The sequence below is a fragment of the Eubalaena glacialis genome, chromosome 2 (assembly GCF_028564815.1).
Source record: "Eubalaena glacialis isolate mEubGla1 chromosome 2, mEubGla1.1.hap2.+ XY, whole genome shotgun sequence".
Lineage (NCBI taxonomy): Eukaryota > Metazoa > Chordata > Mammalia > Artiodactyla > Balaenidae > Eubalaena > Eubalaena glacialis.
The window spans coordinates 129,178,131-129,193,529 of record NC_083717.1 but is presented as its reverse complement, the minus strand read 5'-3'; the positions used below and the strand labels follow the sequence as shown (position 1 = coordinate 129,193,529).

General features: G+C 38.5%; 1 protein-coding gene across 9 annotated transcripts in view; it reads right to left on the bottom strand.

Moving 5' to 3' along the window:
* Positions 1-15,399, bottom strand: part of AKAP6 (A-kinase anchoring protein 6) — a 570,108-nt gene that overhangs the window by 224,420 nt on the left and 330,289 nt on the right. For all 9 annotated transcript variants that reach the window (XM_061180772.1, XM_061180767.1, XM_061180765.1 and 6 more), the window contains one exon: positions 12,157-12,279. In XM_061180772.1, the coding sequence (XP_061036755.1) occupies positions 12,157-12,279 (123 nt within the window). The remainder of the gene's footprint in view (positions 1-12,156; positions 12,280-15,399) is intronic.

Sequence of the window (15,399 nt, the reverse complement as noted above, 5' to 3'; positions counted from 1 at the left end):
ACATTCTAAAGAAAAAGAATAAAGTAATAAATCGGTAAAATGTCTGGGTGACAGCAATTTTTTTTTTTTAATTATTTAATTTATTTTTTTATACAGCAGGTTCTTATTAGTTATCCATTTTATGCATATTAGGGTATACATGTCAATCCCAATCTCCCAATTCATCACACCACCACCACAACCCCCCGCCACTTTCCCCCCTTGGTGTCCATACGTTTGTTCTCTACATCTGTGTCTCTATTTCTGCCCTGCAAACTGGTTCATCCGTACCATTTTTCTAGGTTCCACATATGTGCGTTAATATATGATATTTGTTTTTCTCTTTCTGACTTACTTCACTCCGTATGACAGTTCCTAGATCCATCCACGTCTCTACAAATGACCCAATTTCGTTCCTCTTTATGGCTAAGTAATATTCCATTGTATATATGTACCACATCTTTATCCATTCGTCTGTCGATGGGCATTTAGGTTGCTTCCATGACCTGGCTATTGTAAATAGTGCTGCAATGAATATTGGGGTGCATGTGTCTTTTTGAATTATGGTTTTCTCAGGGTATATGCCCAGGAGTGGGATTGCTGGGTCATACAGTAATTCTATTTTTAGTTTTTTAAGGAACCTCCAAACTGTTCTCCATGGTGGCTGTATCAATTTACATTCCCACCAACAGTGCAAGAGGGTTCCCTTTTCTCCACACCCTCTCCAGCATTTGTTGTTTGTAGATTTTCTGATGATGCCCATCCTAACTGGTGTGAGGTGATACCTCACTGTAGTTTTGATTTGCATTTCTCTAATAATTAGTGATGTTGAGCACATCTTCATGTGCTTCTTGGCTACCTGTATGTCGTCTTTGGAGAAATGTCTATTTATGTCTTCTGCTCATTTTTTCATTGGGTTGTTTGTTTTTTTAATATTGAGCTGCATGAGCTGTTTATATATTTTGGAGATTAAACCTTTGTCGGTTGATACGTTTGCAAATATTTTCTCCCATTCTGAAGGCTGTCTTTTTGTCTTGTTTGTAGTTTCCTTTGCTTTGCAAAAGCTTTTAAGTTTCATTAGGTCCCATTTGTTTATTTTTGTTTTTATTTCCATTACTCTAGGAGGTGGATTGAAAAATATCTTGCTGTGATTTATGTCAAAGAGTGTTCTTACTGTGTTTTCCTCTAAGTGTTTTATAGTGTCCGGTCTTACATTTAGGTCTCGAATCCATTTTGAGTTTATTTTTGTGTATGGTGTTAGGGAGTGTTCTAATTTCATTCTTTTACATGTAGCTGTCCAGGTTTCCCAGCAACACATATTGAAGAGACTATCTTTTCTCCATTGTATATCCTTGCCTCCTTTGTCATAGATTAGGTGACCATAGGTGCGTGGGTTTATCTCTGGGCTTTCTATCTTGTTCCATTGACCTATGATTCTGTTTTTGTGCCAGTACCGTTTTGTCTTGATTACTGTACCTTTGTAGTATAGTCTGAAGTCAGGGAGTCTGATTCCTCCAGCTCCGTTTTTTTCCCTAAAGCTTTGGTTGTTCGGGGTCTTTTGTGTCTCCATACAAATTTTAAGATTTTTTGTTCTAGTTCTGTGAAAAATGCCATTGGTAATTTGATAGGGATTGCACTGAATCTGTAGATTGCTTTGGGTAGTATAGTCATTTTCACAATATTGATTCTTCCAATCCAAGAACATGGTATATCTCTCCATCTGTTTGTATCATCTTTAATTTATTTCACCAGTGTCTTATAGTTTTCTGCATACAGGTCTTTTGTCTCCTTAGGTAGGTTTATTCCAAGGTATTTTATTCTTTTTGTTGCAACGGTAAATGGGAGTGTTTCCTTAATTTCTCTTTCAGATTTTTCATCATTAGTGTATAGGAATGCAAGAGATTTCTGTGCATTAATTTTGTATCCTGCTAGTTCACCGAATTCATTGATTAGCTCTAGTAGTTTTCTGGTGGCATCTTTAGGATTCTCTATGTATAGTATCATGTCATCTGCAAACAGTGACAGTTTTACTTCTTCTTTTCCAATTTGTATACCTTTTATTTATTTTTCTTCTCTGATTGCCGTGGCTAGGACTTCCAAAACTATGTTGCATAACAGTGGTGAGAGTGGACGTCCTTGTCTTGTTCCTGATCTTAGAGGATATGGTTTCAGTTTTTCACCATTGAGAATGATGTTTGCTGTGGGTTTGTCGTATATGGGCTTTATTATGTTGAGGTAGTTTCCCTGTATGCCCACTTTCTGGAGAGTTTTAATCATAAATGGGTGTTGAATTTTGTCAAAAGCTCTTTCTGCATCTATTGAGATGATCAAATTGTTAATATGGTGTACCACATTAATTGATTTGCGTATATTGAAGAATCCTTGCATCCCTGGGATAAATCCCACTTGATCATGGTGTATGATCGTTTTAATGTGTTACTGGATTCTGTTTGCTAGTATTTTGTTGAGGATTTTTGCATCTACATTCATCAGTGATATTGGTCTTTAATTTTCTTTTTTTGTAGTATTTTTGTCTGGTTTTGGTATCAGGGTGATGGTGGCCTCATAGAATGAGTTTGGGAGTGTTCCTTCCTCTGCAATTTTTTGGAACAGTTTGAGAAGGATGGGTGTTAGCTCTTCTCTAAATGTTTGATAGAATTCACCTGTGAAGCCATCTGGTCCTGGACTTTTGTTTGTTGGAACATTTTTAATCACAGTTTCAATTTCATTACTTGTGATTGGTCTGTTCATATTTTCTATTTCTTCCTGGTTCAGTCTTGGAAGGTTACCACTTTCTAAGAATTTGTCCATTTCTTCCAGGTTGTCCATTTTATTGGCATAGAGTTGCTTGTAGTAATCTCTTAGGATGCTTTGTATTTCTGCTGTGTCTGTTGTAACGTCTCCTTTTTCATTTCTAATTTTATTGATTTGAGTCCTCTCCCTCTTTTTCTTGATGAGTCTGGCTAATGGTTTATCAATTTTGTTTATCTTCTCAAAGAACCAGCTTTTAGTTTTATTGATCTTTGCTATTGTTTTCTTTGTTTCTATTTCATTTATTTCTGCTCTGATCTTTGATTTCTTTCCTTCTACTAACTTTGGGTTTTGTTTGTTCTTCTTTCTCTAGTTCCTTTAGGTGTAAGGTTAGATTGTTTATTTGAGATTTTTCTTGTTTCTTTAGGTAGGCTTGTATTGCTATAAACTTCCCTCTTAGAACTGCTTTTGCTGCATCCTATAGGTTTTGGATCATCGTGTTTTCATTGTCATTTGTCTCTACACATTTTTTTATTTCCTCTTAGATTTCTTCAGCGATCTCTTGGTTATGTAGTAACATATTGTTTAGCCTCCATGTGTTTGTGTTTTTTACGTTTTTTCCCCTGTAATTGATTTCTAATCTCATAGTGTTGTGGTCAGAAAAGATGCTTGATATGATTTCAATTTTCTTAAATTTACTAGGGCTTGATTTGTGACCCAAGATGTGATCTATCCTGGAGAATGTTCCATTTGCACTTGAGAAGAAAGATTAATCTGCTGTTTTTGGATGGAATGCCCTATAAATATCAATTAATTCTGTCTGGTCTATTGTGTCATTTAAAGCTTGTGTTTCCTTATTAGTATTCTGTCTGGATGATCTGTCCATTGGCGTAAGTGAGGTGTTAAAGTCCCCCACTATTATTGTGTTACTGTCGATTTCCTCTTTTATAGCTGTTAGCAGTTGCCTTATGTATTGAGGCGCTCCTATGTTGGGTGCATATATATTTATAATTGTTATATTTTCTTCTTGGATTGATCCATTGATCATTATGTAGTGTCCTTCCTTGTCTCTTGTGACAGTCTTTATTTTAAAGTCTATTTTATCTGATATGAGTATTGCTACTCCAGCTTTCTTTTCATTTCTATTTGCATGGAATAACTTTTTCCATCCCCTCATTTTCAGTCTGTATGTGTCCCTAGGTCTGAAGTGGGTCCCTTGTAGACAGCATATATATGGGTCTTGTTTTTGTATCCATTCAGCAAGCCTGTGTCTTTTGGTTGGAGCATTAAATCCGTTCACATTTAATTATTGATATGTATGTTCCTATTACCATTTTCTTAATTGTTTTGGGTTTGTTTTTGTAGGTCCTTTTCTTCTCTTGTGTTTCCCACTTAGAGAAGTTCTTTAGCATTTGTTGTAGAGCTGGTTTGGTGGTGCCGAAATCTCTTAGCTTTTGCTTGTCTGTAAAGCTTTTGATTTTTCCGTCGAATCTGAATGAGATCCTTGCCGGTAGAGTAATCTTGGTTGTAGGTTCTTCCCTTTCATCACTTCAAATATATCATGTCACTCCCTTCTGGCTTGTAGAGTTTCTGCTGAGAAATCAGCTGTTAACCTTATGGGAGTTCCCTTGTATGTTATTTGTCGTTTTTCCCTTGTTGCTTTCAATAATTTTTCTTTGTCTCTAATTTTTGTCAATTTGATTACTATGTGTCTCGGCATGTTTCTCCTTGGATTTATCCTGCCTGGGACTCTTTGCGCTTCCTGGACGTGGGTGGCTATTTCCTTTCCCTTGTTTGGGAAGTTTTCGACTATAATCTCTTCAAATATTTTCTTGGGTCCTTTCTCTCTCTCTTCTCCTTCTGGGACCCCTATAATGCGAATGTTGTTGCATTTATTGTTGTCCCAGAGGTCTCTTAGGCTGTCTTCATTTCTTTTCGTTCTTTTTTCTTTATTCTGTTCTGCGGCAGTGAATTCCACCATTCTGTCTTCCAGGTCAGTTATCCGTTCTTCTGCCTCAGTTATTCTGCTATTAATTCCTTCTAGTGTATTTTTAATTTCAGTTACTGTACTGTTCATCTCTGTTTGTTTGTTCTTTAATTCTTCTAGGTGTTTCTTTTTTAATTCTTCTAGGTCTGTGTTAAACATTTCTTGCCTCTTCTCGATCTTTGCCTCCATTCTTTTTCCGAGGTCCTGGATCATTTTCACTATCATTATTCTGAATTCTTTTTCTGGAAGGTTTCCTATCTCCACTTCATTTAGTTGTTTTTCTGGGGTTTTATCTTGTTCCTTCATCTGGTACATAGCCCTCTGACTTTTCATCTTGTTTATCTTTCTGTGAATGTGGTTTTTGTTCCACAGGTTGTAGAACTGTAGTTCTTCTTGCCTCTGCTGTCTGCCGTCTGGTGGATGAGGCTATCTAAGAGGCTTGTTCAAGTTTCCTGATGGGAGGGACTGGTGGTGGGTAGAGCTGGGTGTTGCTCTGGTGGGCAGAGCTCAGTAAAACTTTAATCTGCTTGTCTGCTGATGGGTGTGCCTGGGTTCCCTCCCTGTTGGTTGTTTGGCCTGAGGTGACCCAACACTGGAGCCTACCCGGGTCTTTGGTGGGGCTAATGGTGGACTCTGGGAGGGCTCATGCCAAGGAGTACTTCCCAGAACTTCCGTTGCCAGTCTCCTTGTCCTCATGGTGAGCCACAGCCACCCCCCACCTCTGCAGGAGACCCTCCAACACTAGCAGGTAGGTCTGGTTCAGTCTCCTATGGGGTCACTGCTCCTTCCCCTGGGTCCCGATGCACAGACTACTTGGTGTGTGCCTTCCAAGAGTGGAGTCTCTGTTTCCCCCAGTCCTGTGGAAGTCCTGCAATCAAATACCACTAGCCTTCAAAGTCTGATTCTCTAGGAATTCCTCCTCTCGTTGCCGGACCCCCAGGTTGGGAAGCCTGACGTGGGGCTCAGAACCTTCACTCCAGTGGGTGGACTTCTGTGGTACAAGTGTTCTCCAGTTTGTGAGTCACCCACCCAGCAGTTATGGGATTTTCTTTTATTGTGATTGCGCCCCTCCTACTGTCTCACTGTGGCTTCTCCTTTGTCTTTGGATGTGGGGTATCTTTTTTGGTGAGTTCCAGTGTCTTCCTGTTGATGATTGTTCAGCTGTTAGTTGTGATTCCAGTGCTCTCGCAAGAGGGAGTTAGCGCACATCCTTCTACTCCGCCACCTTGAACCAATCTCCAACAGCAATTTTTAAAATGTGAACAAGAGTCCCTAAATTGAGTCAGGCAAAAAGTACATTCCCAGGTGCTTGGAACAATTCAGGGATCCTTTTTAACTGAAAAGGGAAGACAAGCCTATTTGTCTCCTAGATGCACAGAATAAGTTATATGAGCAAAAGAATGTGGTCCAGGACTTTCACATGTCCAAAATGAGCCTCCTGTCCCCAGGCGTCAACCTCAAAATGCCTAAGTGCTATAAATTTCCAGCAGATCTTTCCATCCACAAGCTACCAAAGTAAGTAACTCAAGGCTGGGAGTCGAGTATCTCAAATCCCTCAAAGAGAAGTAATGCTTCTCCCTGCTAAACTCTCAGCTACTAACCTTAAACTGACAGGAATCAAGGGGGACAAGCAAATGGAACTTCAAAGCTCCTATGAGGCCACCACCCTACTCAGCAAGGCTGAGGGGAGGTGGCAGCCAAACTGAGACAGCTCAGGCTTTTGAAGCGTGATCGAGTGTCTGTTGTTAACTGAAGAGTACAGGCATGTGGTAGCTGCTCGTGTTGTGAAGCTCAGCTTTCTTGGGCCAGAGCTGCCTGTCCTCTCAGCAGAGGAGGGTAGGCAGGGAGAGGTGGGCACCGGGAAGTGGGAAAACGGAGAGCCTGTCATCTCTTCACTTCAAGCAATGAGAAATGGAACACAGGTAGACACAGAAGGGCAAGCAAAAGAAACACAGCTGAATGTATTTTGGGAAATTTTCTGGTATGACTAAAAACTTTGTGAGAAGTATATTGTTTTTCTTATGATACTAATGAAAGTTACTTTAAAAAAATGATATAAATACCTAAATATAGATGGTAAAGGCAGGAAAACATCTGTACTGAGCTTTTGTTAGCCAGTCATATTATTAGTTTAATTCAGTCTGTTTTCATAAGTACTTAGAGTAATGACACAATAAGGAATGAGGAAAAAATTTCAGACCCTTCAAGGGCAGATTGTTATACTCAAATCCATTTTCCATTATGCCCATTGTTATTCTCTCATTTAAGCCATGGACTTATCCAGTTAATCTATGGCAAGCTGACCCTTCCCCCATGGAATTTACAGTTGATTCTTGTCACTCTCCTGTTTTAAAATAAAATCAAACCTTCAGTGAGTCCCCATTGCCCCCAGAGAAAAGTTCAATCCATTAAAAGGACATTCAATCTCTTTTACCACCCAGCCCTAACCTGCAGGACACAACTTAGCCTCAGCCACACCAGAAGGCTCACCCCACCTCCCTTACTTGCCCATAAAATTTCCTCCAATCTCCTCTCCTCCCCTCTTTAGCCAACAAATCATATATGGCCTGTGAGGTCTACATCAAATTACCTCTCTGAGCCTTCCCTACCCTGAGGAAGAACCAATAAAACTTTGCTCTATGCTCCAAACAGTACTTTGCTTATCCTACAAGAAGTTTACTGCTCAAAATTATATTACATTCATCATTTATGGGTCCACAGATGACTACATTTAATCTACGGTCATCTCCCTCAGATTGCAAATCCCTAGAAGAAAGAAGCGAAACTCATTCATCATGTATTCCTAACACATAAACAACTGCCTGGCACTCGCAGGTGCTTAACATATATGAACTCATCATCACCATTTCCCCCACGTTTTCTCATTTATCAAATTGAATTAAGAATGTTGTTTTGGGCTTTCCTGGTGGCGCAGTGGTTGGGAGTCTGCCTGCCCATGCAGGGGACACAGGTTTGAGCCCTGGTCTGGGAGGATCCCACATGCCGCAGAGCAACTGGGCCCGTGAGCCACAACTACTGAGCCTGCGCGTCTGGAGCCTGTGCTCCGCAACAAGAGAGGCCGCGACAGTGAGAGGCCTGCGCACCGCGATGAAGAGTGGCCCCCGCTCACCACAACTAGAGAAAGCCCTCGCACAGAAATGAAGACCCAACACAGCCAAAAATAAATAAATAAATAATTAATTAAAAAAAAAAAAAAAGAATGTTGTTTTTCCAAGGCTATTTCTATGTGGTTGGTTAATGTTTGCCCAACATGACATGGTGCTACCTATGCAAATTTATCTCCCAAGTTTAAGCCAGGCCTTTATGCTTGGCTCTTTTTCCTAATTATCGCACAGATGTCTGGTGTCAGTTTGACTTTGCTTTCTCCTACTAGATACTCTGATTGGCTACAGAATTAAAAAAAACTTCTGCTTTGTTTTCCTGCAATTGATTGCATATGATGTGGTACCATTTTGTGAATTAGGCATGGATAAAAACTATTTGGGAGATGACAGTTATCTTTTTGGAAGCAAACGGAAGTGAATTGTAATCTCTTGAGGGAGAAGTTGCTGTCATGCTCTGCTGCTTTACTCTTCAGCAGTCTAACTCTGAAGATAATATAAATTCTTTCAAAGGAAAAAAATCTAAATAGTCCGTGAAGAACCATTTATGATGCTTCTACTTACATGTAATTTTTGGTGACTTTTGCTTCTTTAGCCAATAAAAATGGTGGTGAGGGAAATAACCTTAGTGTCCACCATCAGTTGAATGGGTAAACTGTGTTATAACTGTGCAAGGGAATACTATTCAGCAATAAAAATGAATGAACAATTGGAACATACAACATCAAAATAAGTATGCTGGGTGAAAGAAACCAGACCAAAAAAGAAAAAAAAAGAGAGAGAAAGAGAACATGTTGTTTGATTCCATTTATGCAAAATTCTAGAAAGTACAATCTAACAGTGACAGAAAGTGGACCCTTGATTACTTAGGGATGAAGGAAAGGCTGAGAGGGAAGGGAGGGAGCAGTTACAAAGGGTCATGAAGAGGCTTTTGGAGGTGATGGATATGTTCACCACCTTGACTGCGGTGACGGTTTCACGGGTGTATACATTTGTCAATTTGTCAAAACTTGCAAAATTGTTTACATTAAGTATATACAATTTAGTATGCCAATTATACCTCAATGAAGCTGTTAAAAAAGTGGACAGAGGTGAAGAAGGGAATCCATTCAAGAACATATGTATACAATGCTATTTTAAAAGTGGTTTTCAAAGAGGAATGTCCAATATGCTCAATACTTGCAAAATTCAAACATTTTCCTGCAAATGTCATTTTCTAAAAAGATAGGAATTTTATTTTTGAAGGAGCAGCCAGGTTGCAAGCAGATGATTAATTATCATGGAAAATCATTGATGTATCATCGCAATTTCACAGTATTTCTTACAGTTAGAATAAAGCTCCTTCATATCTCTCATAAAAGTATTGTGAAGGTTTAATTGATTTGTGTTGGTGAAAACCCTTGGTTACTGTTATGGAAAAGAATTGAATTAAGTATCAAAATATAAATGTACAACTTATGTTATTGTTTATTTGCTTTTGTTTATAATAAATATTGCAGGGTGCCAACTATTCTAACACATTATTAACTCAGGGGAGACACCGGACTCAGAGGCTTGTACATCTGTTGGTTTAATGTTTAAATTATAGACTCTATAGAGATGTTTAATGAAACTCATGTAGCTAAGTCTACATACTAGATAATCTTGCAAATAAATACCTCTTGCCCACTCATTAAGGAGCAGTAATGACTTATACAGTGTGAACTAAGAAATATAAATCTCTAGACTTAGTTGTATACTTTCTTTATGGAAAGGTAGATATTTTTTGCCTTCTTTTGAGAAGAATAACTAAATATTAACTCAGCACCACAGTAAGGAAATATAATAAAAAATATAAATGACAATATTGCTCAGGAGATATGTAGATAGACACTGTGCTCAGATAGACAGTAACTCAGAGTTCGTTTGAAAGATGTTTAAACAACAGGCTGTATCTAGATTAGCAGACACAGTGTGCAGTAAAACAGTGACTCAGTAATTGTCTTTAAGTATCATTCAATGGCAGTCCACACCCAATAGGTCTTCAGTAACTGTTAAACAGTATTATTCATAATTTCAGCCCCTGAGATTGTGAGTTAACAACAGTGAACAAATCTGGAGATTACAGTCCCTCACTATTCGCAAAGCAGAGGTAAAGATGTTCCTATGTTATCTCTAGCCCAACTAATACAGACATGATGGTGGAGAAAATTCATTCAAGAAAGTGTTGACCATTAGGCGGGAACAAGGTTATTCTTTAAGAGATAAACATTTTAAGAAGGGCTGTTTGCTGTGGATCTGAGGTAGAGATCCACAGCAAAGGGGATAATGATTTTCACATTTTGGATGAGAATGTCATTATGAGGCAGCTACTGGATACTTGCTATTCATTACGTCTGTAAAGAGTTCCACAATTTACAGGACTAGAATACAGTTGTCACAAGCCACATGTGGCAATTTAAACGCAAACGTAAGTTAATTAGAGTTAGAAATTCATTTCCTCAGTTGCTCTAGCCATATTTCAAGTGCTCAGTAGATAGGTGTGGTTAGTTATTGCACATTGGATGTGCAATATAGAATATTCCATCATCACAGAAAGTTCTAGTGGATAGTGTTGGGCTAGAATGAGACAGAGACCAACACAGGGATGCTAAGTAAAGAATTCTGTAGTACGGATTTGAGACCAGGAGTGCACGTTGGTTACAAAGAGGTTGTGTCACTCAACTCCCAAAGAGAGGAGAGTCCTTGGTTCATATTCTCCTAGCCTGGCTTTCATTTCAATAAATAGTCTAGCGTTAAAGTGCCCTTTGTGTCCCCATGCCCTCTGGGACCTCAAAAACTAAATGTGTGTTTTCCATAAAATATTAAATCAAGAGAAATTAAGACAGCACACTTAATGTGAAATAAAGTTCATATACTCCTGTTTAAACACAGATTAGAATTTCTGTCAGAACAATGCCAGTGAAAAGTTGACATTCTAATTAATACAATTTACATTATAAAGCACTGAATATCTTTATCTTGCTATTATGAAATGCCCTCTTTAAAAAAAAAATCAAGGCTCTACTCAACAGAAAATTGAATACTAAGGGCAGTATTTAAAAACCCACGTACAAGAGAGGTGGTTAGGGTCACTGGCATTTTTACACACCAACAACCCAGGTCTCTAAAAACAGAAGCATCCTCTACCAGTTTTGTGATTTTTTTTTTTTTTAATCTTTCACAAGACTATTTGCATGCAGCAATAGGATTTCGAGGCTGTTTTTCTTGCAATGATATAAAATACACTGCAAAACTCAAACAGCAAAAAACTAAAGCATCCTCTCTCTCTTCCCCCTCTTCTCTCCTTCTCTCTTCTCCCTCTCTCTCCTTCTCTCACTTAATATCACAGGGAACAGTTCTGGAACCCTGTGAACTAACAAACATGCAGGACTCCCACACATTGTTTACTCAATCCAAATTCTGAGTATGTAAGAGGGGCAGAAAATCAGCCCCACAGTCGGGTACCCAAGGATTCGTGTTCATTGCCTTTGTCGATTTTATGCTATCAGTGAAAGGAATAAAGATGAGATCCTTAAAGCTTGAATTTTCATTTCCTATGACAACGTGCTTTTTCTTCATGCTTTATCACACTCCACTACTTGGTTTCCACCCCTTCATAATTGATATCGGCCATTTGAAGCATTCAGTAAAAACCTCATGAGGGTTCATCAAATGTCCCCCAGTCTATAATTCTTGCTTCTAACATATTCAGAAGCATATTCATCCAAGTGTTTTCTACTTCCTCTCCATGGATTTCCCTGTGCACAGGGACCAGTGTAATGACAGTTGTATTAATTATATGCTGAAAAACCCACATAGCAGCCAAAATGATGGAGATCATCGTTTTAAATATTTTATTAAAATAACCCAATGTAGAACAGATAAAGTAGACTCTCTTGATAATGAGAGGTTCATTAATTTTACAAGAATTCTAGAAAACTTAGAATGGTCATCAAGATTACCTCTTTCATTTTTTTTTTTTAAGAAGAGGAAAACCTTCAATTGTCACTTTAGAGAGCAAAGGTCTAGTAAAATTTTCTAAGGTATTTTTTTAAATAATTACTTACCTTTCTGGAAAAAGTTTTGAAAAAATAGCTTGAAATATGGAGGATTTAGATTTCAAGTATTACTTGAAATGCCTGTAAATTTTCAGCTTCTGCAGTTTACCCCATTAAAACTTGGTTTATTAGCCTATAATGACTTCTGATAAGTAAAACTGATATTCTCCATAAACAAACAAGTAGCACATTAAAATCCTTCCCTAACTAACAGCAAGAGCAGCACAATCTTGCCTACCAAGTGCGTCTCCAGGTACAGTTTAAGGCCATCCATCTCTGCTTTGGGAGGTGTCCAATTCTCAGTGGTTTCCATGGCTTCGTTTAACCATTGAATAAATTCATCCAGCTTGTTTACAAACCCCTTGTGACAGAAAAGAGGAAAAAAGGACAAGAAAAGCATGTTAACTGGTTATTTTTTAAAGCCAATCTTAAAAATTCCAAACCTTGTCGATGGTAAAATTGATACCATTGCACTCCCATCCTATTTCCACGTTGTACAACAAAATTCCCACCATTCTTGCCACTGAAATCTATTAAAATGGAAAGAAACTGTCCATGACTCCCTCTTAGTTTTTTCCTAGGAACACTTTTTTTGAGGAATTTGGATTGGACTGCAGGGTGTCATTGGAAAGGTGACCTCAAAACATCAAAACATTTCTGGGTGTCTGACAAGCGCCCCCTCACCAAAAAATCAGATCAGGTCTGCTAGGAACACTCATTGGCTTTGGGGGATAAAAGTACTCCTACAAAGATGGTGTTCTTTACTCAGAAGCCCATGGAGTTGAGGTGCCTTAACTGAACTAGAAATCTATTTTTAAGTTACAAAAGTGTTTAAAGGGACTTGGATGAATGATGAGTTCTACTAACAGCCCAAATGTCTGTGACTGAATCTGGGTTCTAAGAAGCAAGGAAAGGTAGAGGACCAATGAACAAATGTAAATGCCTAACTCTGGGTGTGTCCTGGACATAAAAAAAATATTCTTGCCTAAGAAGCACAATTCACAATAATCTTGCAAGTTTTCAAATAGTGGTTATAAAAATTTATTGACCATTTAAAAGAACACATCTGTGGAAACTGAAAATATTGTGAAAAAATGAAAGCCCAGCTGTGAACCTTAGGGGAAGGAAACGGGGCTGGGCACCTGCTTGCCATGGCTGGGTAAACAGCACCACCTGGAGTTCGAAAGGAGAAAGGACAGGCTTCTACATTTGAACTCACTGAGATGGCTTGAGAGCTATTTCCCTACTGAACTTAACCCATTTTTCAGATTTACCTTTCGATTAATTTTGATTAATATTTTAATGCTCAACTTGTGAGTTAACTTGTAATAAAAAGCTAAACACTCCTCCCTATCAGGGGGAATCTTAGCTTTCCACCTCCTCTCCTGCTTACATGTGTAGGCACAAACATATAAACAGAAATCATGAAAGCAAATGAAACGGTAGTCCATCCGATTCTTGATACCTTTGTCACCTGCTATTTCTCCACCTCTCCCAGCCCCTTTCTGTGTGTACTGTCACCAGTGTTCTGTGTAGTGGACAGTGTACTGACTACTATCCCCATATAATGAGACGGCTATTCTTAGAGAAACCAAGTAGTCTCCACTTTATATACCGAACCATGCAATGTGCAGGAGAATTCACATTTGGATGCAGACAACGAATATTTGATGCTCATTTTCAGAAGCTCTGCTAGAGTCTTTGTGGTGTGAATGAAGGAAAATGAGGCTGACATAAGTAACAACATAGGAAAATGAGAAAAAAATACAAAATTTTACTTATTTTGTAATATAAATCAAATCCTATCCAAGAGATATATTGGTCACTCATTCATTCTTTTAACAAATATTTATTAAGCACCTACTCTGTGTAAAGCACACTGCTGGACATTACTGGGAATAAAATGATAAATATCACTGAAGTAAAAATTTCAGCTGAACATAAAGCATGTCTAAGCACTGGCCTACTGAATTCAGGTAATTTTAATCATTAGAAAAAGTTTTACAAGCAATAAAGAGTTGGGACATGCTCCCGGATTTTCCTGTGAAATGTACTCTGTCCGTATCAGAATTCTGTCTATACCCAAATTTGTTTCTATTTTTAGTATTTGACCTGTTTGTTTCTCTAATATTCTGAGTTCACACGTACTTACCTGGAGAGTCAAAGACAACTATAAAAATCACATTTTCTTCACGGCACAATCCAATGCTGCACTACATAAAAAGCACATTTTACACACATTCGACTCACTGCTACAGGCTGAATTACAAACCTTTGAAAGGCCACATTTTAGCCTTCGTCATTCAGACTCCTGTAGCTCATCTGTTCAGTCTCTCTCCTGTCACTTTCTACCACTGGTGTCCTTCTCGTCCCTTTTTGCCCCTCTTCCATTACCTTTCTCTGACTCCCTGCCGAGCTCTCCAGGGGCACACTGAGGGTGACCAGTCCACAGGTCCCAGTCCTCTTGGGCTACCCCCTTAATTGTTTCCTCCTCGGTGGGCCCCTTGCCATACTCATATTTGATACATGTTCTGAGAGCCTGATGATTGGAGCCAAGCCAGGATTCAACCCCCGGAAGAAACCTTGGTCATCCAACTTGAGAGAAAATGGAACAGCTGTTAGCCTGTTACTACCATCAGTTGACAGCACACTTCCCACTTCCAAATCATTTGCTGGAGGAATCAAATCATTTGCATTTTGAAAGTTCCTTAATGAGGTGCTTTTAAAGAATCTTACTCTTAAACTTTCTAAAGCATCAATCTCTTTAAAGACTAAGAAGCACAGTGCAAGTGTATGTAAAGGTACACTTTCAGGTTTGTGAAAAATAATTTGCTAGAGCCCTCAGCTGGTTAACATACATTTGAAGATTATATTTGCAAGGAAAATATAAAGTTAGTCTTGCAAACAGCTACACTCTCATAACAGGTTAAGTACCCATTATTGAACCCTCCTGCACTATCGATGGGAATGTAAACTGGCGCAGCCATTATGGAAAACAGTAGGGAGGTTCCTTTAAAAACTAAAAATAGAGCTAAAAATACCAATATGATCCAGCAATCCCACTCCTGGGCATATATCCAAAAAAAACCCAAAAGAAAACTCTAATTCGAAAAGATGTATGCACCCCAGTGTTCATAGCAGCACTATTTACGAAGACATGGAAGCAACCTAAGTGTCCAACGACAGATGAATGGATAAGGAAGTGGTATATATATATACAATGGAATACTACTCAGCCATGAAAAAGAATGAAATATTGCCATTTGCAGCAACATGGGTGGACCTAGAGATAATCATAGTAAGTGAAGTAAATCAGACAAGGACAAATATTATATCACTTATATATGGAATCTAAAAAATAGCACAAATGAATCTATGTACAAAACAGAAACAGATTCACAGACATAGGAAACAAACTTATAGTTACCAAAGGGGAAAGGGGGGGAGGCATAAATTGGGGGGGAGGGATAAATTAGGAGTA